This window comes from Ictalurus furcatus, chromosome 6 (assembly GCF_023375685.1).
Source record: "Ictalurus furcatus strain D&B chromosome 6, Billie_1.0, whole genome shotgun sequence".
Taxonomy (NCBI): Eukaryota; Metazoa; Chordata; class Actinopteri; order Siluriformes; family Ictaluridae; genus Ictalurus; species Ictalurus furcatus.
This window is the reverse complement of record NC_071260.1, coordinates 28,241,848-28,269,499: the sequence shown is the minus strand read 5'-3', so window position 1 is coordinate 28,269,499 and position 27,652 is coordinate 28,241,848. Positions and strand designations below refer to the sequence as shown.

The window sequence follows — 27,652 nt, the reverse complement described above, 5'->3', positions numbered from 1 at the left end:
CTCTTTCGGGTTTTTTGTTTGTTTGTTTGTTTCTTTTATTTTTGTTTTTGCATTTTCCGATCTTTTCATCTTTGCCTTTAATAATGCAGCCAATGAAGCACATATTTTAATGTGGAAATAATCCTAGCACAGAGATAGTGTGATTGACTAAGTGAGTTTAATGCCACAGCCCTTAACCACAGACGTATCTGAAAAATGTTCAAAACAGGATGTGGCTATGAGAAAGGTGCTACCCTGTGACTACTTTTTTCTTTCTGCAGGTGATGCTATTTGACAGGTTCACTTACCAACCAGGCTTGTATGTCCGAGAATGAGAAGATGCAGAATATATACGAGCTAAATATTCACAAGAGAAATATTCTAGAAAACAGGTTCAGTAAAAGATATCTAAAACAAAATGTGTGCTGCTGCTCCTGACTCACAGAGGAAACTTGGTTGCGTCGGAGTGATCATGTAAATCATTACTCATTAGTCATTCATGTACACAGTACTGTTCAAAAGTCTTAGGCACCCTACGTTTATTTTTTTATATACATTGAAATATAAAGCATGTCTTATATGTCTATTTTATTCTCAGGGCATGTGTGAGTCTGTAGAAAATATTAGTAATATTAGAGTTTCAAACTTTATTATAATTACTTGTTTTTTTAATGTAATGCTTATTATATAATCAACCACATTAAGTAATAGACTAATTAAAAACATTATTACTGTCTGATTTTACCTGCAAGGGCAAAAGTACTGTAGCAGGTATATCAAGAAGGCTGGGATGACTAACACCTTCAAAACATCGGTTTCCTTCCAAAACTGCACCACAGTGTACCTAAAATAATTCATGCAGATTTAAACACAGAAACTTGCGATTAAACAACAGAAACAACAGAAAATTGGAATTATTATATGTTGTTTACTTTTTTTTTTCTTTTTTTTTTTTTTTTTAAATATAGTAATTATTTTCATACCTAAAAACATCTCATTCATCTCTTTACAGAACTGCTATGGTTCTGAAAAGATCTCACACTTGGTCTTGCTTAGAATTTCTTTAGAAACAATATGGTAGTCTTAAAAAAAAAAAAAAAAAAGAGAAGCAATAGTATAAACACTAGATGGCAGTGTGAAATGCAACTTGAGACTTTAAGTAAAATTTGATCAATAATCAGTGAGAAAAAAGAAGTTATTATTTAAAGAGCAAGACATATTGGTTGATTTTCAGAAGCTAGTTGTTATATATACATTATATATACCTTATATATATAACATATATAACTTATATAAAAGTTTTTGAGCCTAAAAATTGATACATTTATACTTTTAAGCAATATTTTGTTGCAAATCATCTTACAATAATTCAGTGGTAAAATATGAAGTTATTTTTGTCAGCTAGGATTGCATTAATGTCTCAAGTTCCGTTGATTTCTTGCACATTTTATTCTAAAAGTCGCATTTCAAGTAACACCGTATGCAAAATTAAGACAGCGCTTCTCAACCCGTCTTTCCCACAGTGAGCTGTCCCGGATAACCCCACACACACGTGCAGCAGTAGCATGATCACTGTGGTTTTCTCTGGTTGAAGCCTGCAGCTTCTGTGTCAGCACCCTCATGCAAAAGAGCAGTGAATATTTGAGAAAGGGCTGTGTTTCAGACAGCACATACAATATTACCATCAATAGGTAATAAAAGCCACAATGGCTGTAACGAGGGACTGTCATTCACCATGAGGTTGTCTGACAGTCCATCAGCAGTTTCAGTTTACTCATCTCTACCTAAGCCGATGTGCAGATTTATCTGAGACTGAGTGGCTCTAAAGCCCAATGGAAGAGGACAGGCTTTGGATCTTAGGCTGTAGTAATAGCAGCTAGAGTGAGGGTAAATATACTCCCAATGCATATATCACCTTTAAATATACACACATCATTTCTTTTGACGTTGTACTTATAAATCTGAAAAAAAAAAGTATGCATTCATAACCATAATTGAAAAAAAAAACACTTTAAAAAGTGTCTGATGTAAACCAAGTTCTAAATGCAAATAATGCGCTCATATATGTTCTCATGCAAATTATAGGTGTCATTATAAAAAAAAAAAACAACAACAACAAAAAACATTGCCATTGGTTGGAAAGATTTCATGCAACAAGTAGTGAAAGTGAAAGAGCTTCCTAAAGTTTTCAGGGACAACATTATTAAGCAACACCCGAGTGGAAAATACTACAGAGCCATAACAAAGACCTTAAACATCCCTGTCAACAGTACAACTGGTTTGGTAATATGCAGGTGGAAAGTTCATGGAACCAGAACTATTTGTCCCAGGACAAGTGAGCCACGTAAGATTTCACCACACGCTTTCAGACTAATGAAGAAGCCAGCAGTAACATGAAAAGAGTTGCAGGACGATCTGAAAGCAGCAGGAACTACATACTTCTATCTCCTCACAGTCTATGTGTATATTATCTGTCATAACATACCAAACTATTTCATGCTTCAGATAGTGAAACACAGATATGGTTTAACGGGTCAAAGATTTAAATGCTCCTCGTCCACCGCGTTCTGACAAAAAAAAAAAAAAAAAAACACAAATGTGCTATTTTTTTTTTAAATCACAAAATATCTCAAAAAGAAGAAAACTAAAATATAATATGACGCAAAATGTTTTATTGTACGTTTCTTTCTTCATTAAACAAATATCAAATTCTTTGCATAAACGTTGGCACAAAATCTACAACACACAAACAAACCAAAACATCATTGTTTTCAGCTAATTCTGTAGCACAGGCTTAGGGTTAATTGGGATAAGCTTCCATTCTCTTAGTGCCTGAATTAATTGTAATTCATTTTAATTGCAATGACATAAAAATACAATCTAAAATATTTACTAGTTTTTCACATTACAAGCATAATAAATAATAGAGAAGGACCAATCCTGTATTTCCATTTTTGATAACATTATCAAAGCTTTGAGTGTCAAAGATCTGTCGTGCCAGTCAACATCACATGCATTTGCAGGAGCCCACACACAGTGGGCCAATGGAACAGCATATTCTATGCTTCACTCTTTGATGCAGGTGTAGCCACAAAATCAAAGAGACCATAAATACACCTGTTCCTGGAAGGCCCAAGATTTTCTTAGAATGCACACCTAAACAAACAGGATCATAAACACCAAGCAGCTATCATTCAGAATAATTAAAAAAAAAAAAAATCTGGGATAAAGTTCTGGAAAAATATCAATCACAGTTTGATTATTTAAAAATGAAAAAAATGAAGAAAAAAAATAAATAAATTGTCACAGTCATCATCTACCAAAAGTCAGGGACTAATTAAGGATTGCATTAGTCAGAGAAGCTGTTACTATAATGCTACCACCACCATGCTTCCATGTGGAGTTTATATGGAATGTACACACACATTTTAATATTCAATATTATGTGTTATTTTGTGAAGATTCATGGCATAACCCCAAATAAGTCAATTTCAGTTCCAGGTTGGAATATTCAGTTCCAATCTGCAAAAGTTTGAGGGGGTGAATACTTATGCAAGCCCACAGTAGTGGTCGCCAAACTAGGGGTCATGACCCCGGTTGGGGTCGTGTGATTTACAAATGGGATCATCAGAGAAACTCATTTACAGCAGGGCTTCAAAATGACTTAACGGTTTAATAAAATGACAACACATACTAACGTGCCAAAGAGGAGTACCTACACTTATTTTTCCCACTGATTCACAGAATAAAATATGATCAGTGGATCAGATTCGGTCCAATGCCGAGTCAATGTTTAAGCCCAATGTCAGCCATGATATTAATGCATGGTGCTAGATCAGTGCATCATTTGTAATTAACCTTAATAATTAATCCTAAAAAAAGCGGTAGGTTCCATTGTGTATAATTATGGCTACTTACAGCCCCAGTGTGTTACTGTTTTACCTCATGCTCTAGTCCTGTGTATAATTACATGTAATAAAATTGGTGGCCATAGCAGGGGTACAGAAAAAATCAGGCACAAATCCTCCATGACTGAGAATGTTAATCAGGCCTTAAAATACCTCGGGCAGGATTAAAACACAAGGACAAACGGTTTGTTTGTAATGGAACAGCAGACAAAAGGCCATTCATTTGGGTCAATACAAATCCCCTGTTCTCTAGTGGTTAAAGAAATACATCACACATGAGTACAAAAGCCCTGCCTGTCACAGACTGGTCATTAGAATGCAAGTGTGAAGGATGTAAGTGTGACGGAGGGAAATAGACATGACGGACAGCATTTTGACCAGACTTCTGATGTGCTAAAGAGAGAGAAAAAAAAGGGGGTAAAATATGGAAGCAAAAAGTGTGTCTGAAATGGCTGATATTACAAGTGTGCTTGATATTCCTGGCAACACCGCTCCAGAGAAAGACGTGGTCATCATTGGAGGAGCTCAGGAGGACACAGTGCATCAGCCGCCTCTGCTTACGACTGAAGGAGACGATTCTGTATTTTACAGCAAAGAAGAGGAAGTTCCACAGCAAATCCTTGACTCCATTTGGGCTCCACGTTCAGGAGAACCGATCTGGCCGGAAAAACTTCATTCTGCTCTTCAGACTCACAATTCAGAAGCTCAGTCTTCATGTCACAGTATTGGGCTAATGGAAGCAAGCTCTGAGCACGACAGTGTTTCCATGCTGAAAGAGATGGAAAACAAAGTGAATAATGCGTCATCTACAGACACTGATGTGCACGGCGAGACAGCGGCTAACACCAGAATAACCCACAGTGAAGAGCTTTCAATGCCTCCAGTGGTACCACCCAGAGCATCTACTCCAGCTGAAGCTGCACAGATGAAAGAAAGAGGTAGGAAAATGGACGTTGATGCAGGCGAGAGTATGGACTATCATTAGATATAACTGACCATAAATAGTTGTTAGCACAATATTGGCAGAAGGTTATGTAAGCAAATGAAGCCAAATCCTAATCACAAAACTCCCTGAGCCAACATGAGGAAGAAACCTTGAGAGGAACCTTAAGACTCAAACAGGAATCCGTCGCCTTTTGGGTGACGCCAGATAGTGGAATTATTAATCATTACTCATTACATTTACAAAGTATGTTGATTGCATGTTCAATATGAGCACCTTGAGTCCTGGAATGAGCACAAGTCAGTCTTTATGATGACAGCAGCAGGTTTAAGCTATAAATCAGGATCCAGGTGAGATTATCCACTGAAGCAAGAGTAAGACGTGGGATTAAGCTGTTTTCTGAAGTGCAAATCATCCTTACCAATTTTCAGATACACAGATAAGAGTCTTTATTAGGGTTTTGAAGAAACCTAACATTCACACAATCCAAAAAATAAAAAATAATGCATGCAAATCTATAACTGTCACTTCAAGAGTTGCGCTTGTGCCATGCTGGATTGTATCTTTTCTCAATTGTAGGCCTCTTTTATGAATGTATAAAAATGAATCTAAAATATACTGTAGATGCAGGATTAAACTATTCTACAGTAGTTTATAGTTATGCCTATCTGTAAGGGAATAAATCATACATCAGAAACCTTGATTGACAATTACTAGTTTACGTTTTTTTTTTTTTTTTTTTTTTTTTTGTGTGTGTGTGTGTGTGCAATATATTAAAGGTGCAATTTGTAACATTTAAAAGTTTGTCCAGAGCTGGAATAATCCCATCATTTCAAAGATCCTTCAAAAAAAACAAAAAACAAAAAAACGTGATTTGCAACACTTTCATGTAATAAATTTAGCTCGTTTCTATATAATTCAATCGTCCGCTTACATTTTTCAGGCCCAGAAATGAGCTCAATTCCAGTTGCAACTGAGATTTGATTTAAAAAGGCAACTCACAACACAAACGCATGGTCACCTGTTGGGAAACGAGACGAGAAGGCTTCTCAATTACAAGGCTTGTCGATTTGCCTCACAAAGAGCTGATGACTCTGATAATAATAAACAGCTCCTATAAAGACCTAAAGCTCTGTATTTAATCTGTCTGATTTTTTCTAGCTGACACATACACAGATGAGAGCAGTAGCTTTTTGCCTGATGAGGCCGGAGTGACGGGACTCCCAGGAGCCGGCAGTGTGAGTCTGGAGGAAGTGGAGCAGGAACACTGGCTAGACATTGCATGCGAATCCCACGACAAGCCGTTTGATCACCTGATGCATGCAAAGTACGGAACAGTGTCATATCGGAGAATTCAGAGAGGCCAAACAAGGAAGAGGATCGAGATGTTCGAGTCTATGATGCAGCTGTGAAAACCTTGAACATAACACACACACACATTTATTTACATAGATGTGAGCTACAACATATAGTACAACTATATATGATAGCACAAGACTTTTGGGTGCTTTCAAACAAATGCTTCTTAATAACTCAGTTAACAATATGAAGCCTTACACTGAGAACATAGATACACAGTCAGCTAACAGAAACATTGCTCCTGAGCTGAAACATGTGAGAAAATAACATTCTTTGGTAATTAAACTCTCCAGTACTTGGTAACTAAAGAGGATGAAAGCACAATCCTACTGGAAAAAAAAATCCCCATCATTGGAATTTCTCTCCTGGTATTACTGCAGTGTGCAATAAATCCAAGCTCTAATACAAAAGGTCAACTTTATGTTTATCAAGACACTGCATATTTCTAAATTCATGCTAACAATCCGTATGGACTGGGCAATATGGGCGTATATTTTGTCAAATCGTAAGAACAAAGTAGAACAGAAAACAGTGTGAAAGTTGATATTTGGTGCTTTGGTGCTGTAGTTAATCTCTTTGGAAATAAAACACTGATTAGGTGGTGAAGTGCAGATTGTCAGCTTTAATTCAAGCATCAATAATCTATAAATCTAGGCATTTCAGAGTGCATTAAGAAGTCATGTGTCCCAAAGTCAGAATTACAGTCCCCTCTGGAATTATTGGCACGACAAGGCTAATTCATTTGTTTTTGCTGTAAAATGAAGACGTTTGGGTTTGAAATCAAAAGATGAATACGAGAAGAGAGTTCCATTTTTCAGCTTTTATTTCCTGGTATTCATACATAGATGTGTTAAATGGTATAGAACATTTTGTATCAGACCACCCAATTTGTAGGTAAGCAAATATATTGGAACGTGTGACTAACAGGTGTTTCTTGTTACCCAGGTGTGTCGTGTTAGATTGATTGTTTAAACAATAATGATGTTCACAGGAACATTTTGTCTGCCAATTTACAGAGAACTGCATCCAAATTAATCGGGAGGAACTTCATCATGAGCAAGACACTAGTGATCCAAAACACACTGCCAACTCAACATAGGACTTCATCAGGGGGGAAAAGTGGAAGGTTTTAGACTGGCCATGTTAATCACTCACCAGACCTTAACCCAGTTGAGCAGCATTTCACCTCCTGAAGAGGAGGCTGAACAACAATTTGGTGATGTCAGTGAGTCACAGGCTTGATGTAGTTATTGCAAGCAAGAGATATACAAGCAAATATTAAGTATTATTTACTTGAATTTACTTCAAGTCTTACCTATACGTTTGCTCATCTAAAAACTGCGTGGTCTGATACAGTACAAAAGGTTCTATGTTTTATGTTGTTTAACACATCTAGATGTAAACACCAGATAATGAAATCCTAAACTCTTGTCTCAAATCCATCTTTTGATCTCAAACCCAAATGTCTTTGGTGTATAGTACAAACAGATGAATTGGCCTTGCCATTCCAATAGTTTTGGAGGGGACTGTAAGTGCGAAGTCACCAGCTCACAAGTCAAAATGGAGGTCAAGAACCTTCACAAGTACAAGTACAGTGTTTCTAAGCTGGTGTGTATGAATACTGTCCTGGGAAGTGTGGATACATAATCTGTAGTTGTGTAGTTATATAAAATAATAAATATTACTCTCCAAGAAAGCAATGCAGGCTTTGAGCTGATGATCATTCTGCGATCATTCAGATTTGCACTTGCAACAACTTCATTCCTCTCCATGTTTTCCTATCTAGAGTATGTTAAACTGCTGTTTACTGACCAGCATTTCTGTATTGGAGCATTGCCTCTTATACTGTTTGACATTAACACCTGTCTGTCACTGTTATACTGTTTTAGAAAATAAATCAACAATGGGGTGGTGTGATGTGGTCTGACGCAAAGCAGATTTACCCCTGTTACCACCCTGAAGTTGGTTATTTTCCTATAACAGCACGACTCAAAGTGATTTATTCATCCTATACCTCAACAATTTGCTAATTATTATTATTAGATTAATAAAATAACAAAATGGCATACTTTTTTTAATCAATTTATTGTGGCATTTAATGTTGCAGAACATCTGTGAGAAAAGTTAGTCACATCATAATGTCATAAAAGATGTTCCCTCACCAGCGTCTATTTAAAAAAATAAATAAAAAAAAAATCTAATAAATATGACAAGGAAAAAAAATTACAGCTTCTCATGTTATCTAGACAAAGCTATCCACCCTGAAGACTATCTTGTGTTGGAAAACTAAAAAAAACTGACAGCAAATTAAAAATGTACTGCTAACTGTTATAAAGTGCTGGCACTGGAGACTCCTTCCAAATATATGAAATAAACATCTCCTTACAGAAAACGTCACCAAATCAACGATTACACCCTTTAAAAAAAAATAATAAAAAAATCTGTTTACATGATGTAATCTCTGCATATAAGTCCCTGTGAAACAATAATGTATTAGAATGAGCGCATTAATATAAACCTGTGCAGCAGCAATTACTGTCAGAGCTGCTCCTGGAAAAAAAATGAATCAAAACCATCTGACCAATCAGATTCGAGAAACTAGCAGTGCTGCAGCATAATCCGATTAACTCGGATTTTCTGGTGAGATTTTCAGCTCGACAGTGGCATTTTCACCCTTCGATGAGTCCGACCTCTCAAAAATAATTCCTCAGAAAGATTTAATCATTAAAAAAAGTTTAATATAGTTTAAGAAGATTTAGGATGCTTCTTCTTTTTTTTTTTTTACACCAGAAGAGACCTGGAACCATGCTAAAGGGTCAGGAGTGCTTATTTCTCGATCCAATCAAGTGTATCTTCATCTTATTTATCTGTAACACATTGTCACACAACTCTACAGAACTTCTACAAAGAACTCTAGAAAATTGTAACTAAGCCTTTCTGTGCCTGTAAATTGTGGTAAACTGTTGGAGGTCAGGCTGGTGAGTATATTCTCTATATGAAAAAAAAAAATTAGCTTTAGCGATAGCGCTCTAATCAGTTTAACAGCTTCTCTTCATTGTGCTTTTGGCAAATTAAATGAGAGAGAGAGAGAGAGAGAGAGAGAGAGAGAGAGAGAGAGAGAGAGAGCGAGAGAGTGAGTGAGAGAGAGAGAGAGAGAGAGATTTTGTTATTTTCTTCAGATTTGAGCTTCTGGGTTGTACAGTAAGAAGGTACTTTCCTGAATTACATAGAAAAGATTAAAGTGTTTCCTGTTAAGAACTACTGTAACCATGTGATCTTTAATGAGGAAGAGATTAAAAAAAAAACAACTTCTATTAGAGTTTTCATATTGCTTAATAACTCATGAATGCAAAACAGGATTGTATGAATATGTGCTTTGTATAGTAGTAGTAATAATAATAATAATAATAATAATAATACAATTGCTTTGTACTTGCATATTCACGGTAATAGACAGGACTCATTCATCCATCCTTTTTAGCTGCTTTATCCTGGCCAGGGTCACGGTGCATCTGGAGCCTATCGTTGGAACACTGGGTGCAAAGAGGGAATAAACCCCAGATGAGGCATCAATCGATAGCAAGGTGAGACGAACAAAAGGGATGAGAGGAGAGAAGAAATGGACAAGATGAAAACTTGAAAATCAGGGATGCTGTTGAGACCTACAGTAACATTGAAGGAGCTGCACGAACATCTTGGAAGTACTGCTCACTCCCTGCATGTGACAACAATCTCCTATTCGTTCATGTCTGGGCTATGGTGTAGGGTGGCTAGATGGAAGCCCATTCTCACAAAAAAACACATCCAACTATATCACCCCAATCATGTGGCCAAACATGTTACGGTCTGATGAGAACAAGGTAGAACTTTTTGGGCACGATTCTAAAAGATGTTTGGTGCAATAAGACCGTTGATCACCCATACAACACCATACCCATGCTGAAGCATGGTGGTGTAAGCATCATGCTATGAGGCTGCTTCTTTTCAAGTTCAAATACTAAATAAATGGATAGCTCCAAATATCAATCTATTTTGGCACAAAAAACCCTGCAGGTCTCTGTTAGACAAGCTGAAGATGAAGAAACAAAATCACCTTCCGGCAAATAATGGCCCAAAGCACAAATCGTCAGACTTCAGAAGAAAAAGATCAAAGTTTTGGAATAGCCCAGTCAGAACCCAGATCTAAATCCCATCCAAAACCTGTGGAATGACTTGAAGAGGGCTGAGCACAGAAGATCCCCATGTAATTTGATAGATCTGGAGCATTTTTGCAAGAAAGAATAAAATAAAAAAAAGGCCAAATCAAGTACTGTATTGAAGGCTAAAGATGCTTTAACGAAGTATTAGTACTAGTTAGTTCTAACTAACACTTCTTTTTTTCCCTACAGTGTTTGTATTTGTTTTTCCACTTAAATTTGTCGGTTGCTATGTCACATGAAAGGTGGAAAAAGATCTGACATGATTTATTGTGATTTCATCTTGACACCACAAAAACCTGCAATTTTAACAGGGATGTGTACACGTTTTATGGCTACTGTAGATAATCTACAGACTATCCTCTTGTCTCTAGTCATATCACAATATCAGCTCTCTTGATGCATTTTATGACGTTGTTGGAAGATAGGTACACATCCACCGGCATGCTGTAGAGAATCAGTTTAAGATACTTAATGACAGTCTATAGATAGTTTGGAGTTCATGAGATAAGGACATCTCCATAAGCCTTTTGAGCAGATGAGCATCATGAACTGATCTGCTCAGAGTATTAAGCATTTTTAAAATGACACTATTGTGAAAATTTCCTACACCGCTGTAACAGTCGGGTGAACGTGTTATGAAAGTGTAATATTGGTGTGCCTGATATCAAGTCCTTTCATTAATCATACAAACACTGCAACTCAATAAAGAAAGGGTTTAATTTTTTAATAAAGGCAGTCTGATTTGGTCTTAACATCTAGAATCACCAGGAAAAAAAAAAAAAAAAAAAAAAAAAAAGGATTCAAAAACATTGTAAACAGCTCCCTCTAGTGTCAACAGGGAATGTGTACAGCATAACACTGCTTATTTTTAATTGATGTAAACAATACAATTATTATTAAAAGCATGTTTTGTGTAACATTCCAAGTTTGTGCCATCACTGACAACGTACCACACTCAACTGTTATATGACCCAAGTACCACTGGATGTGTAACATGTACTAGAAAGGTTTCTATACCTTTTTTATTTTATTTATTTAATTATTTATTTTAACCAGGAACTTCAAATACTTTTTGCTTGTTTCAACCAAGCAGAACAAGAAGTCCATTAAGTTCTCAATAGTCCCCAAAAACATGATCTTGTAGTGTAGCTGCTCTCAAAATCATCCAGGGCCAACAAAAAAAGCGTACCACACAGACCCTTAAAACAGACATTTTAACCAAAATTACACGTCATCTCAGCATGCATCTGTCAATACTTCACTTACACACTATGTAACATAATGTCTTCATCCTGACAAAGTGAGATGGAAAAACAAAAAAACAAACAACAACAACAACAAAAAAAAACTGGTTGCGTCTCCGGGGCTCACTGTGCATAGTAGTGTGTGAAATGCCATTTCTGATAAGAACTGGATACGTCACATGCCTTTAGGTAGATGGTGTTTCCTTCAGATCCTGCCTCCAGACACGTGCGTTGAGGATGTGTATCAGCAATCAGATGCTCTGGCTAAAACACACACACACACCCACACCAACACACACACACACACACACACAGGACACTCTGAAACCTTTGTAGATATTCTGTGTCAGAATTCGCTAATATATGTTAATTAAGAGTTAAATAATTGTATTACTTAGTATGACAATATCTTCAGTTTAAAGGAATATTATGTGGCTAATTGTGAGTAAATATCCATCCAACCATCTATATTCTGTACCACTTATCCTACACAGGGTTGCGGAGAGCCTAGAGCCTATCCCAAGGGACTTGGGGATACCCTGGCTGGGTTGCCAGCCCATCGCAGGGCACAATCGCACACACATCCATTCACACACTACGGACAACCGAGAGATGCCAATCAGCCCAGAACACGTCTTTGGATTGGGGGAGGAAACTATAGTGCCGGGAGGAAACCCCCAAACCAAGGGGAGAAAAATGCAAGCTCCATGCACACAGGGCAGAGGCAGGAATCGAACCCTCAACCCCCGAGGTACAAGGCAAGCATACTAACCACTAAGCCACTGTAACCCCTGGGATAGTAAATATCATTTTGCATAATTACTTTTAATTAATTTATTTTTAACAATACCAAAACATCCATCTCTCATGTAGTATGTTCTAACCTGTATCTGAACACATTTAAGACCAGTGCATCCATCTAGGAGAACTAGACGATGGTGTGGAAACAAATATGGCCCAGTGCCTGATATCTTTTACCCACCTTATACAGTGCTTTTTCAGTGTAAAAGTATTTGCCCCATCCTGATTTGTTCTGTTTTTGTGTACATCTCGTACTAAACTGTTTCAGAAATTAAAACTGAATCTAAAGATAAAACAAAGTCGACCTGAGTAAACACGAAATACAGTTTTTAAACAGCTTTTGGGCCTGTGTGAAAATGTATTTGCACCCGTAGTTACTAATTCCCCAAATGTATGAAACTGCATTCATAATGGGGTTCAGCTGGACTAGATGCAAACAGGCCTGATTACTGCAAACCCTGTTCAATCAAATCAACACTTAAATAGAACTTTTTCAACAGCGTGAAGTTGGTTAAAAGGTCTTACCCAGTAACACACTATACAAAAGTTGAAAGAAATTCCAGAAATAATGAGGAAGAAGGTGATTAAAATACAGCAGTCTGGGAAGGGTTACAAAGCTATTTCAAAGCCTCTGGGACTCTGAAGAACCACAGTGAGAGCCGTTATCTCCAAATGGAAAAACTCAGCACAGTACTGAACCTTCCCAGAAGTGTCTGACCTTCCAAAATTCCTCCAAGAGAACAGCAACCACTCATCCAGGAAGTTACAAAAGAGCCAAGGACAACATCAAAGACCTACAGGCCATTGTAAAGGTCACTGTTCATGACTCCACTATCAGAAAGACACTGGGCAAAAATGGCATCCATGGAAGAGTGGCGAGGTGAAAACCACTGCTAACCCAGAAGAACATTAAGGCTCATCTGAATTTTGCAAAAACACACCCTGATGATCTTTTGGGAGAATGCTCTGTGGACTGATGAGTCGAAAGTGGAACTTTTTGGAAGACAGGGGTCCCGTTACATCTACCGTAAACCAAACACAGAATTCCACAAAAAGACCATCGTACCTGTGGTCAAGCATGGTGGTGGAAGTGTGATGGTGTGGGGATGCTCTGCTGCTTCAGGGACTGGGAAACTTGCAATAATTGAGGGAAACATGAATTCTGCTCTTTACCAGAAAATCCATAAGGAGGATGTCCAGTCGTCAGTGCGTAAATTGAAACTCAAACGCAACTGGATTATGCAGCAAGACAACGTAAGTAAGTGAAAGACTGATCTCCAGTTATCGGAAGCGTTTGGGTGCAGGTACTGCTGCTAAAGGTGGCACAACCAGATTTTAAGTTTAAGGGGGGAAGTTTTTCATATGTTTCATTAGTTTTTCATATGGGTGATAAATGTTGGATAACTTTTTATTTATTTATATTATAAATAAATAAATAAATAAAAACTGTACTGTGTGTGTTTACTCGGGTTGCCTTTGTTTTATGTTGTATTGTGTTTGAAGATCTAAAACTATTTAGTATGAGTTATACACACAAACAGAAGAAATCAGGATAAAGGCAAATACTTTTTCACAGAACTGCACTTGCAAAAATAATACTATGTGGCCTATAATACTAGACCAATTCACATTTCACACCAGATCCATAGTGTAGTGTAACGATGGCTCGTATTTCACTGTACCATGCATCTGGGCTCACATCTCAGTGCTGAAACACTGGCTAAAATGGCTGCGTTTAATGCAAGTCCCACCTTTGTTTAAAAAGAAAAAAAGAGGAGCTAAACTGAAAATATTTGGGAAACCACTGACCTACTGTATGGACCTATAAATATCTTGAAAGTAGAAGATGATGGAGCATGAAGACAATAGAAATGACATGCATGTTCTTAGCCGAGGTAATCCTCAGTGAGTTCTTCTTAAATCTCCTGCTATACATTATTACACTATATGGCCAAAAGTTTGTGGACACCAATATGTGCTTGCTGAACATCCCGTTGCATCCCCCTTTGCTGTTATAATAACCTCCACTCTTCTGGGTAGGCTTTCCACTAGATTTTGGAGCATGGCTGTGGGGATTTGATAAGAGGATTAGTGAGGTGTCAGGTCAATACCGGAATCGACAACAGACTCGGTTTCCCAGAACACACCTCAGCTTACAAATATGGCTGCCATGGACTACACTTCCCAACACCCGTGGACATTCACCTGATTTCTAATCACACCTGAAGACAATCAACTCCACACAGTATATAAGGACTCTATTTCCACTGGTTTTGACTTTGATCTGTGTCTCGTTTGTGATTTTGCCCAAATATTGATGTTTGTTTTTAGGGAACGTTTTCTGTTTTGGATTTGTTTGCTAGCCCCTGAAACCTCAAACTGCATTTGCATCCGTCTTCAAGTCCATCTCATGATATCAGGTCGGACACCGACGTTAGGCGAGGAGGCCTGGTGTGCAGTCGGCGTTCCAGTTCATCCCAAATGTTTTGAGTAGTGTTGAGGTCAGGGCTCTGTGCGGGCCACTCGAGTTCTTCCACTCCAACCTTTGCAAACTCCTGGAACTCGTATTGTGCAGAGGGGCATCGTCATGCTGGAAAAGGTTTAGACCTCTCAATTCCAGTGAAGGGAAACTGTAATGCTACAGCACACAAAAACATCCTATACAATTGTGTGATTCCAACTTTTGTGGCAACAGGTTGGGGAAGAAGGCCTTGTCGTAAATCAGCGTTTCTCTTGCCAAGAACACACTTTGTTGATCTTGTCAAGGTTGTTCAGCATCATACTTTCACGATGGCTCACCCATACAGAAACTCAGTAGAGATTACTTTAATTAGTGATAAGAATCAAGTCAGCAACGACATACCAGAAATTTATTGGACTTGTGCAGCCAGCGTAGGTGTGGCTTAGTGTTGTCACATGGCTCTAAGGCCACGCCTCTTCCTGTGAATTGTGGAGACAAGCAAGTAGTGTTCTGGCGGAGCGTTCTCACCCAGCTGTAGCTGAAATGCTGGCTCTGAAAGATGGAGGACAAGGACAACGGTTAGTGTCTTATAATATCGTCTTATATGCTAGAATATGTGTCTAGTAGAATGTCAACTATTTAAAGAAACATTCCAATATATATGTGTGGTGATAATTATAAGTCACTGCTTATTGCTTCACATATAGCCTGAGGGATTTCTATAATAAGTGTATGTTAGTGTTTTAACACTGAGAAAGATCTGTCAGCAGCAAGAGGGTTTAATATAATTAGGCTAAAATGCCTGTGTATTGAAATAAAATGTAAAGATAGCTATTACATTGTCTGCAACTGAAGGTCAGACTTCAGTGGAGTCCTTTTCAATTAATATCGACATATCTACATAGTTATAGAGCTTTTTCAGTGGACAGTGTGGCATGGCAACAAATCAAAACTACTATGTTTAATATATATATATATATATATATATATATATATATATATATATATATATATATATAAAATTTGCCCACATATTTATTACAAAGATAAGCACAAACATCACAATATAATGTAATACAGGTCTGCATTACCTGTTTGCTAAGATCACAGACCCCAAAAGATAAAGAGCCTTTTTCTTGCACCAGACACTTCCTAGTGCCAATGTTAAAGACCTAAAAATAAAAATAAAGAATGAAAACAGGGTTAAAAGTTCATCGTGAAACGAGGAGAGAGAGAGAGATATGGAGTGCACTGTGCTTTCGAAACAATGTGATTTTGTTGCTTTGGCCCTGACTCTCTAAAACAAAAGGCTTCAATCTCAACACGAGGAGACTCGAAGACCTGCGGTGACAGACTGCCCTTGTCAATGTTTAACAATAGCCGTGCCATCTGACTGAGAAAACAATTAATTAGCATGTGGAAGACATTACAGAGGATTGCTCAGCATTTTCAGGAATAACCAACAATAGAAAACATGGGCACTAGGGGTGGGCAATATGGCAAAAATATCACATAGCGATATTTTCTATGATACGTTCTACAATATTTCTATGGTACAGGATATTTGCTAACAAATTGTGGAAAAAAATTCTAATAATATATATTTATTTAACACTAAAATGTATGTTAAAATTTTTTTGAAATAAATAATGAAACAATTTAATTTAAGTTTAATTAAACAAAATGTGAACAGCTGCTTCTTATGTAATTGTCATTGTAAAAATATTTAAAATGTCATAAATAGTTATCAAGATCTCAGAAATGTGTATTGTGATGTTATTTAACATAGTATCGATATATTATATAGTCATATTGCCCAGAACAAATGGTAATATTTTCAAAATCCAAATCCAAAAAAAAAGCACCAAATTAAATTAACTTTGTGAATTTTTGTACATCATTCAGCTTTGGACAAAAAAAAAAAAAAAAAAAAAGATATGTTTTCTTTCCTGTGTTTAGCGTTAAAACATAGTATACTTACAAGGCCTTCAGCTTTGGCCAGCGGAGCGTCCAGCTCGGGGAAGACGTTCTCCACGTACCACTTAAAGCTCTTGCACTGGAGCTTCTCACGCAGCTGGATCTGTGCTGTGAGGTTCCCGATGTCTATCACTTTCTTATCCAGCAGGTGCAGATAACCGTGGCCGTAGAAAATCTCTTTATACTCGTCCAGCCAGACCTCAGCCACGCGAGCCAGGTTTCTCTCCACCGTCTTCTGACGGTCTTTGGGGAAGCCGTAGGGGTTCTCGCTACGGAAAATATGACCCACGCGAGAGCACGGGATGATCTCAATCTCACCACCGCACATCCAGATCTGAAGAGAGGAAATCGGTGATGATGTGGTTCAGTTGAATAAAGAAAAATGGAAATCAGGAAATTAGGTGTTATTTTAACTAATCAATGTGTGCACTGAAAGTGAAGGATCGATGATTATTTGCTAAACTTATGTTCATCTAGATAAACTTATGTACTGTATATCATATTCTTTACAACAGATTTATGCCTAGGGCTGTCTTATTCCTTGTGTTTTAGTACAATGGGTCAACGTGACAGAATACATCAAGGTGAGAGGTGAGAACACTCAGCCAACCGTAGTCCTGCTTCTCTCTTTTCTTCCCTCTCTGTCTCTCTCTGTGCTCTATACACAAGCTAGGTCTTTTGACTCTTCAGACTGAGCTGGTGTAGACTTTCTGAAGTTATACTTCTGTTGCTGAAAAGCTGATATGAAGGTACTCCAAGCACAAAAAACATCTGACAGCAGCATCATACATTTTTATTTACTAAAGAAAGACACACCAGATGCTTTATCCATTTATATAGTAATGTGGAATGTTGTCTTACGTTAGAGAAGCCACAAACAGCCGTTCCCTCACCAGACTCTCTTTTTTATTTTCTCTCTCAAAGTTAATAGGACAAAAAAAATGTAGCTTGTCATGTTACCGAGAAACCACAAAGCACAGCACCTCTGTCCTTTTCCATGTTGGAAAACTTAAAGGAACAGTGTTATCTCAGCTGGGACTGCGACAAAGAGCTGACACTGGAGATGTGCTAAATAAATGTCTCCTTACAGAAAACTTGACCATTTTACGGCAGTTGGCAGACGCCCTTATCCAGAGCAACTTACATTTATACATCTGAGCAGTTGAAGGTTAAGGGCCTTGCTCAAAGGCCCAATAGTGGCAGCGCTGGCGTTTGAACTCACGACCTTCCAATCAGTAGCCCAACGTCGTAACCGCTGAGTGCCCACTACCACTGAGCTGCCACTGCCCACTACCGCTGAGCTGCCACTGCCCACTACCGCTGAGCTGCCACTGCCCAATACCGCTGAGCTGCCACTGCCCACTACCGCTGAGCTAACACTGCCCACTACCGCTGAGCTAACACTGCCCACTACCGCTGAGCTAACACTGCCCACTACCGCTGAGCTGCCACTGCCCTCTACCGCTGAGCTGCCACTGCCCACTACCACTGAGCTACCACTGCCCAGTACCACTGAGCTACCACTGCCCAGTACCACTGAGCTGCCACATCAACAATGACACACAGTTCTTAATCTATTTATGTGAAGAGTCTGCCATACAAGCCTCCAAGTTACTATATGAACAATAACATATTAGAACGAGTGCAGTAATGTAAACTTGTGACTGGCCTTGGAGATGACACCACTACCAGAGCTACTGTAAAAGGAAATGAATCAACACCTTCTGACTGAACAGATTCCAAAATTTACCAGCTCTGTGTATGGAATATAACACAATGGGGCATGCTGTTATAGGAAAATAAGCCATGATGGGGTGGTATGATGCAGCCCTGTGAAGAGCCTTTTCCACTCTTCTATAAATGCTAAACAAACGTCAGCAAATCAATGATTACTTGCTCTGTTAAATAAAATGATGTTTTTTAATCTGTTTATTATTAGTCTTAGTTTATGGGGTGTGTCCACCGTACAAGTCCCACTGAACGAGTTTGTTCCTATAGAAACAACAACGTGACAACAAGCACAGAAACGTAAACGTCTCATGTGAATGACATCTTTTTGCACACTAATCCAGAAAATATGAAACGATGCATTAATAATACTTAAGATTACACTTGCTTTACCTTGAAAGAGATCTCCATATTCTCCCCTCCCCACACATCCAGGCCTGGATCATATGCTCCCAGCTCATAAAAATACTTCCGATCTATAGAGAACAACCCCCCTGCCATCACTGGGCATCTGAAAAATAGTGTGACAGAAAAATATATCATTTATTCCTTTATTTTAGATGCCATCCAGACTCATCAGTCAGGCCTGTATGCATCTGTGTGAAATACACTGCAAATGAATTCATTGTATAAGTTGATCCAAAGCAGTTCTTGTTCAAATGCAAGTCGTGAAATACAATAAATGTTACCTGATGGGATCGGAGACTTTGATGTGGTTCTTCCTGATCAAATCTTTTGATAGTGTACTCCAACCAAACACTAAAGGCCATTTGAAGATGCCTCTTTGGAAATTGTCCACCATCACATAACTGTAAACACAAGCCATGCTCAAAAAGCTGAGTCAAAACGTTCAACATAAACCTTCAGATACAGTGTTGTTATTTGTTTGCATCAGGCTTGCTGCGGTAGTCGGTGTTACATGGTGTTCGGCCACACACCAATTACTTCACCCCCCCCCCCCCCCCGCGGCACCGCCCCCACTGTCGTCTTGCTTTTTTTTATAGTAATAAAAATCATTTAGTTCAGTTAGAGAACGGACGCTACAATTAAAAACCAGAAGTCGCTCAATTCAGCATGAGCCGGATGAGGATTTAAACCGGATGTTAAAAGGGACCCTGCACACATTAATGTTTTATATTCGTTTCTTATTGATTTGGTTCCACAGTGTTTGTTGATTTTCACTTTTTTATTTAAACTTTGTGTAATTAATTGTCATTTTATATTACAGCATGGTGTATGTTGTGCTTACTCGTTTTGTTAATAAAAGTTTGATGTTTAATATAAGCAAGTTTGTTATTGTACTGTTTTGTTGTTGTTGTTTTTAAATTAAGAATAATAATGAAGACACCATTCAAGCAATAGCCGGCCGCTAATTCGAAAGCGAAAGTGTGACGGTAATATCAGTATCACCCCCCCCGTTTTTCTGAATTTATTGCACAATAAAGTCATCAGAGAAAACAAGGAGTACATCCAGCTCCAACACTGTAACACACTAATACTTGTACTTCTATCCTTTTTAATGCATATGGAGAATAAGTTGGAGGAGGAAAAACAAGGCATCATTGTCATACAGGTAAATAATAAACAAATAAACATGCTTGCTAAACATGAAATGCCACTACCTGAACAGATGCTACATTGTTTACTTAGTGGCCCTGTCAGGCTTGTATAAGCTTAAACTGACAGAGCTGTGTACTTGCCTCAGGCATTTGTACGTTACCTCATATCCTTATCGTTGATGACCTCAATAACAGGACAGGCGACTTTTCTGCGGTCTAGGTACACTCTGTCCAGCAGCGGCTCCAACCAGCCCACATTACACTCGATATGGGAGTCCAGGAACGTCAGGACATCACCTGAGTAAGAGATGCACCGACAAATCAGACATTTTGTAAAAGTGGTACACATTATGTACAGAAGTGGAGGTGATAGAGAAATCAACATTGGCGCTCTAAGCAATGTATTTGTGCGTGTGTGAGGGGAAAATAATGAGTCTTTGGAAATAGTGTGTGTGTGTGCTGATAAAAAGATATGTCAAAATATCACATCATAATATGTAAGACATTTTTATTATACACAAAAAGTACAATGATGTATAATTTTGCGAATGTCATTTGATTTATTGTTGTTAGCTGTTTAACTAATAACATTTTGAGTGGCAGTGGTGGCCCAACGGTTAGGCTCTGGGTTACAGATCAGAAGGTCGGATGTTCAAGCCCCAGCACCATCAAACTCAAACTCAGAATTCCACTGTGCTATAATGTATATGTGACAAATATAAGCTCTCAAATTGCCAATAAGGGTCGCTGTGGGTTTAGAGATTTGTAGGTTTTCAATTATTTCATTCAGTTTAATTGAATTTATTTATTTCACACAATATACTGTCACAACAATAGTTTTCCATTTTTAGTCAGGAAGTAACAAAGACGTTAGAAAAGCACTGAGAAATACAGTTAAAAATGGCAGGATTTTGTGATGTAAAATAATGAAACCAAGATCGATCATGTCTGAACTTTTTCCACCCTCAATGTGAAATTACAACATGTAGAAATTAAGTGAACAACAACAACAAAAAAAACTTAAACATTTTAGGGAAAAAATAAGGAAAAAAGTTACAATAACCTAGATGTATCAGTGTGCACACGCCTAAACTAATACGTTGTTGAAGTACCGTTTGATTTTATTGCACCAATCGGTCTTTCTGGGTAAGTAAGGGTCTACCAGCATGGCACATCTTGACTTGGCAATATTTTCCTACACTTTCTTCAAAAACATTCTAGATCTATCAGATTGTGAGGGCATTTCCTGTACACAGCCCGCTTCAGGTCACCCCACGGATTTTTAGTTGGATTCAGGTCTGGGCTCTGGCTAGGTCATTCAAAAACACTGATCTTCTTTGTATGCTCTGGATCATTGTCGTAATGAAAGGTGAAATTCCTTTTCATCGTCAGCTTACTAGCAGACACCTGAAGGTTTTGCACTAAAATCGACTGGTATTAGTAGCTATCCATGATTCCATCCACCTTGATAAAAGCCCCAGTTCAGGCTGAAGAAAAGCAGCCCTAAAGCATGATGCTGCCACTACCATGCTTCACCGTGGGTATGGTGTTCTTTTGGTGATGTGGTTGTGATTTTGAAATGGGTCCTCATCAGACCATAACACATTTGCCACATGGTTTCGGGGTGATTTAGTTTGGATTGGATGTTTCCATCTAGCCACTCTACCCCATAGCCCAGACATGTGAAGAATATGAAAGACTGTTATCACACACACGTCACATGTCTTGGTAGCCTCCCTGGTAAGTTTTTGTCTTGTCCTTTTGTAAATTTTGTACGAACGTCCTGGTCTTAGTGATGTCACTGCGCTGCCACGTTTTCTCCATTTGTTCATGACGGCCTTCTCGGTGCTCCGTGGTTCACCTAATGTTTTTGGAAATTCTTTTATACCCCTCTCCTGGTCAATATCTTTCAACAAGTGAGATACCATACATGCTTTGTCAGCTCTTTGTGGATCATGGCTTCAGCAGTCGGATGAAACCAAGAAGATGTGTGAAGAAAATCCTACAGATACAGCTGATCTTTATTCGGAGTTAATCAGAATAATTTCATTGATGACGGCTGTAGGATAATTACTTTTGAACACGCGATTGAATGTGATTGGTTCGTTCTCAACACAGTCACATCCCCAATTACACTTATTCACCCGGGTCATTGTAACTTTTTTTTTTATTTTTCCCTAAAATGTTTCTTCTTGTTTTTCATTAATTAATTATTCGTTAATTTTTATACGTTGAAATTTCACGTTGAGGGTGGAAAAAGTTCTGACATGGTCTGATATCTTGGTTTCATTTTTTTTTACATCACAAAAAACCTGCCATTTTAAACAGGGGTGTGTAGACTTTTTATATCCACTGTACATATGTGTATTGTTATGCAGATGCATTTTCTTGCTTGTTTGTGTTTACCCTTTGCCGCAGCAGCCCCGGCCAGCCTCGCCCTGATCAACCCCTGCCTCTCTTTGAGGCGGATGATCCGGACTTTGGGGAACTGAGACATGTAAGCATCCAGCTTGTCCTTCAGGTAGTCTACAACACAAAGAGACAGAAACTAAAACTTTTGCTTCAATTAAGGCAGCATAATGGTGTTCCAGGGCAGGGGTGGACAATCTTATCCAGAAAGGGCAGGTATGGGTGCAGGTTTTCATTCCAACCACGCAGGAGCCACACCTGATTCCACCTGTTTAATCAGTTGATCTTGGCTTTCAGTAGATTCAGGTGTGGATTCTGCTTGGCTGGAATGAAAATCTGCACCCACACCGGCCCTTTCCGGATAAGACTGCCCACCCCTGCTCCAGGGTCTCTGGTATGGTCCAGAGCTCGGTTTACTGTCTGTGTGGAGTTTCATGTGTTCTCCCTGTATCTCCATGGGATTCCTCTGGGTTCTCTGGCTTCCTCCCACCTCTCAAAACCTTGCTGGCAGGTAGACCGACTACTTTAAATTGTCCCTAGGTGTGAATGTGTGTGTGTGTGTGTGCATGGTGCCTTGCGATGGAACGGCGTCCCATCCAGAATGTATTTCTGCTTTCCTGGGATCAGCACTGGATCCACCACAACCCTGACCAGAATAAAGTGGTTTACTCAAGATGAATAAATGAATTCACTTTCAATTATATAATTATTAATCATAGTTTGCATTGTACATTACATTAAAAGTAATTATATAAAAAGGCTGTTATTTAAAATTGCAAAAGATTTGGCTGGCACTAGTGTTGAAAGGGTGGGAAATTTGGTAGGATAATCGCATAACCTAATATATTTTATACCATTAGAGAACCAAAGCTGGTGCTGAATTTCCCATTTGCTTATTAAGGCTTGACAGCTTCATTCTGTGATGCAACGACACTCACAATGTGTCCAGTATTAACACACATTTTCCAGTAAGTTTATCAGCTCCACTTTTTTTTTTAAAGAACGGGATTAAAAACTACTTCCGTGACTACCGATAAGTCTGTTCTTTCAATTCAATTCCCCCCAAATAGAATTTCAGTCTTCAGTACTGTTGCACAAAGCATTCAACACACCATGATGTCATAATCTATATCACTAGATTTAAATTTCGTTATCATGGTCCATAGTCCAACAGTGACACCCCTAGTTGCTAACACTAATGCTGACCACATTTTGTCTTAGCATTACCTTAATCTGGCATTAGGTCAATACCACACCTCAGAGCAATCAGTTTGTAAAAGAAACGAAGTTAGCACACACTTATAAAGCACACAGCAAGCACAAACAGAAATTCCTATCACCCAGCCACACACACCCTAGCCTTTCCCATCCACACACCTTTCGTACTGCAGTCGTCTACCAGTAGAATCTCTTTGAGCAGGTGAGGTGGAGATCTGTTCAGCACGCTGTGGACAGAGCGCAGCAGAGTGGACCAAACCTCGTCCACAAAGCAGAAGATCACACTCGTCGTAGGCAGATCATTGTGAACTAAATTCTCTGAGCATCTGAATCAGGAAAAGGATGAAAGAAAAAGATAATTACGTATAAATACGTGGCAGCATGCGTCATAGCATTAACACATAATACTATGACTAATTACTATAAATAGCAATAAAAATGCACGGTTAAAAGTTAGGACATATCTATTACCATCTAATATATATATATATATATATATATATATATATATATATATATATATATATATATATATTTTTTTTTTAACTATTTTAGAATAACAATCAAGACATAACATTATGATACAGTGCCCTCCACTAATATTAGCACCCTTGGTAAATATGAGCAAAAAAGTCTGTGAAAAATTGTCTTTACTGTTTGACCTTTTGATATTTTGTTAAAAAAAAAAATTCACAAAAATACTCTGCTGTCATGGATATCAAACAATTGCAAACAAAACACAGGTTTATAAAACAACATATTTGTTAAATACAGGTGCAACAATTAATGGCACCCCTATGAATTCATATGAGAAAAATATATTTGAAGTATATTCCCATTGATATTTTACATTTTTTTGTACACCTGGGTGACCAGGAACAGGAAATTGTTCGAGCATGACTTCCTGTTTCAAAGGGGTATAAATATGAGGTAACACATAGGCCAAATTCCCTTAGTCATTCATAACAATGGGTAAGACCCAGGAATATAGCTGTGATGTGCAGCAAAAGGTTGTTGAGGTTCACAAAATGGGAAGTGGGTATGAGAAAATAGCACAAGCATTGAAAATGCCCATTTCCACCATCAGGGAAATAATGAAGAAGTTCCAGTCAACTGGAAATGTTATGAATCATCCTGGAAATGGACGTGTGTCTATATTTTCTCAAGGTACTGGAAGAGGATGGTTCGAAATTTGAAGGATCTCAAAAAGATATTTTTTTTTTTTGGATAAACCTGTGTTTTGTCTGAAATGGTTTGATATCCATGAGAGCAGAGTATTTTTGTGAATTTTTTAAACAAAAGATCAAAAGGTTAAACAATAAAGACAATTTTTCACAGCCTTCTTTGCTCATATTTACCAAGGGTGCCAATATTAGTGGAGGGCACTGTAACGTGGAATATGGGGATAGTATACTGTAATGATTTATAATCCCGCTACTTTTTTGAGGCTCACGCTTTCTTGCTTATTTCATATCAGTGAGTTTCTTCTCGTCACTGTCACCTCTGGCTTGCTTTTTAGAGATCTACATTTCTGTAAAGCTGCTTTGAGACAATGACTAGTGTTAAAAATGCCACACAAATAAAATCGAATTGAATCGTTAACAAAAAAATGAATTATTCTCATTGAAACCAACAAAACTGCACGTTAAGTAATCACACTCACAAAAGGATCATACTCAAGGACTCCTGACCACCAAAAAACATACACGACTGTATACAAATATATATAATATATATATAGAGGGAACGAAAATAAAAATCTACTCACGCTGGAGGTCGTGTGTCTGGAACGGCCCTGTCCACTGGAATCTGCTCGCTGAGGAACACGTTGAAATAGCCCTCAGTCCATCTGCGCCTGCTCTCGTCAAGGTCATCCAGAGGCACCTCTGCAGCCCAGCCGAACTGCCCGGGCGCGCGTGCATCCCTTGGTTTGAGGGTCACATCCAGGTTCATGACCTTACGAAGCCCACCTTGCTTCCTCACGCCTGTCGTGTTCAGGAGCTCTCCAGTTTCGATGTTCAGACGGGCTCGTGGTGGTTTTGCTGTGACTTGCACGAAGGTTTTAACATTCAGCAAGTCAGTCTTGTTATCTTTTACAACAGATTTCATCTTATCGACAATCTGAACGGCGTGTTCCTGTTTTGGAGATCGTGTCAGGGAAGCGTTGTTGGATGCATCCGGTTTGATCTTGTTCAATGTGCTGTTGGATTTGATAGACAAAGCAACATCTGGAGGTACTTTCAAGTCCTGTGGTGGTATTTGGTGGGCTTTGGTGTCATTTGATTGCAGTTTTATACGGTTTCCTTCCTGGCCAGCAGATGGCGCTTTGGTTTTTCTCAGGACTGGCTTCTTCAGGTCTGCTCCCATTCCTGGAGCTACTTTGTTGCTTGGAGGGTTTTGCTTTTCCAAAATAACACTTTGTCCAAATCGTGTTGTATCCGCGTGCACTTTTGGGTCATTTCCGGCCACCACTTTGGGCAAAGTCACGGTTACAATGTTACCAAGCGACTTAGGTGCTGCTGCTTTATTTTCGCCATTAATCCTGGCAGGTTTTTTCCGCCTGTAAACCTCAACAACTTGTCTATTGAGCATTTCTGAGCGTTGAGACATCTCGACATCCGGGTTCACCTTTTGGAAAGGGTAATGCTTCAAGCTGGTGGGCTTTGAGTTTGGTCTTTTGGCCAACTCTCTCTCTTTCATGAGTTGTCCATTCACGTCTGTAAGAGACAGCCTGAGAGCTGCCATGTCAAACAGGAGCCAAAGTACTGAGGCAACGAAGACCAACGCGAGGAACCTCCCGCTCCCTCTTAAATACTTACTGACCTTCATGTTGGAGATGTGTTTTTAAAGTCTAATTAGACGTGGAGAGCCTAAACACGATAAAGAACTTTCACCATAGTGGAGCCATGACTGCGTGGCAGCATCTCATCCGCGTCCTTCTAGTCTGAATTCTTTCTCTAAGACACATTTTGTCCACACGAAGTCCAAAAAGAAACAGAAACATCACATTTACACACGAAAACAACTCACATGACGTTAAAAAAAAAAAACCCTAAACAAGCCGTAGCAAATGCGTAATACAGACGTACGCACGCAGTCACACGTCGGCCAGGTAACTTTACTAAGAGCTACACATCACGACGTGTTATGCCTCCCGGGTTGCCAAATTGCAAAATATCCATTCTTCCACTGATCATCATTTCACGTTTATTATTCTGCTATGTAATAATATTCAGCCCATTCATTCATAAATGTAGAATATAATCACCCGGGGTAAAACCCTACAATAGGCTGTGGAACATGATGTATATGTATATCATCTACAAAAAAAAAAAAACAGTTGGATGAAAGTGTTCAATCTGGCAACCCGTGTGCGTCGTAGTTCCACGTTCTCCACGCCGAGGCCCTCCTTTCAAGTTGATCTCCACTGTAAAGCTCGTATTTCATCATTCGGATCATAGTGGAAATAGTTTCAGTGTGGAAAGGTCAGGATTAATTGTTGGGAATGATCAGGGTTTTTAAAATTGTACAAATTTAAAAAAAGAAAAAAAAGAAAAAAAAAAAAGATTTGTTTTCTTTTGTCAAGGATTATGCATGATTATTTTTAGTTGTCAAGGATCTTAGACATGCAGTTCCTGGATGGACCAGAGTGACCTGTGGGTGATTTTTATTTATTTATTTTTTATACACGTAGTTACACGTGGGCGAAGAGGTTTGACTTCAGGGTAGGCCTGATGGTTGCGGTTTAGAGAAACTGTAGAGTAGAATTGTAAATGTGAAATATTTAAAGCAAATAATAATAATAATAATAATAATAATAATAATAATAATAATAATAATAAGCACATAGTATATAATTTCAGCATA

The 27,652-nt window shown here is 38.4% G+C and overlaps 1 protein-coding gene across 1 annotated transcript; it reads right to left on the bottom strand.

Annotated features, from left to right (window-relative positions):
* Positions 1 to 10,139: 10,139 nt before the first annotated feature.
* LOC128609086 (polypeptide N-acetylgalactosaminyltransferase 5) lies at positions 10,140 to 27,504 on the bottom strand. Its single transcript, XM_053627452.1, has 10 exons — positions 25,554 to 27,504; positions 23,945 to 24,111; positions 22,565 to 22,684; positions 20,320 to 20,455; positions 19,289 to 19,408; positions 18,993 to 19,110; positions 16,876 to 17,205; positions 15,986 to 16,066; positions 15,297 to 15,446; positions 10,140 to 11,896 (listed from the first exon to the last, which is right to left on the bottom strand). The coding sequence occupies exons 1-10, from the start codon at positions 26,612 to 26,614 to the stop codon at positions 11,756 to 11,758; spliced, it is 2,424 nt and encodes an 807-aa protein (XP_053483427.1). The 5' UTR covers positions 26,615 to 27,504; the 3' UTR covers positions 10,140 to 11,755.
* Positions 27,505 to 27,652: the final 148 nt, after the last annotated feature.

Bases quoted from the DNA above. Each gene is read 5' to 3' on its own strand.
- LOC128609086 (XM_053627452.1), bottom strand. From the start codon at position 26,614: ATGAAGGTCAGTAAGTATTTAAGAGGGAGCGGGAGGTTCCTCGCGTTG. The intron at 24,112-25,553 runs GTGAGTAGATTT...TTCCTGATTCAG, and splicing joins CCAGACACACGACCTCCAGC to ATGCTCAGAGAATTTAGTTC. The intron at 15,447-15,985 runs GTAATGCAGACC...TCCATCTTTCAG, and splicing joins TCTGTGATCTTAGCAAACAG to AGCCAGCATTTCAGCTACAG.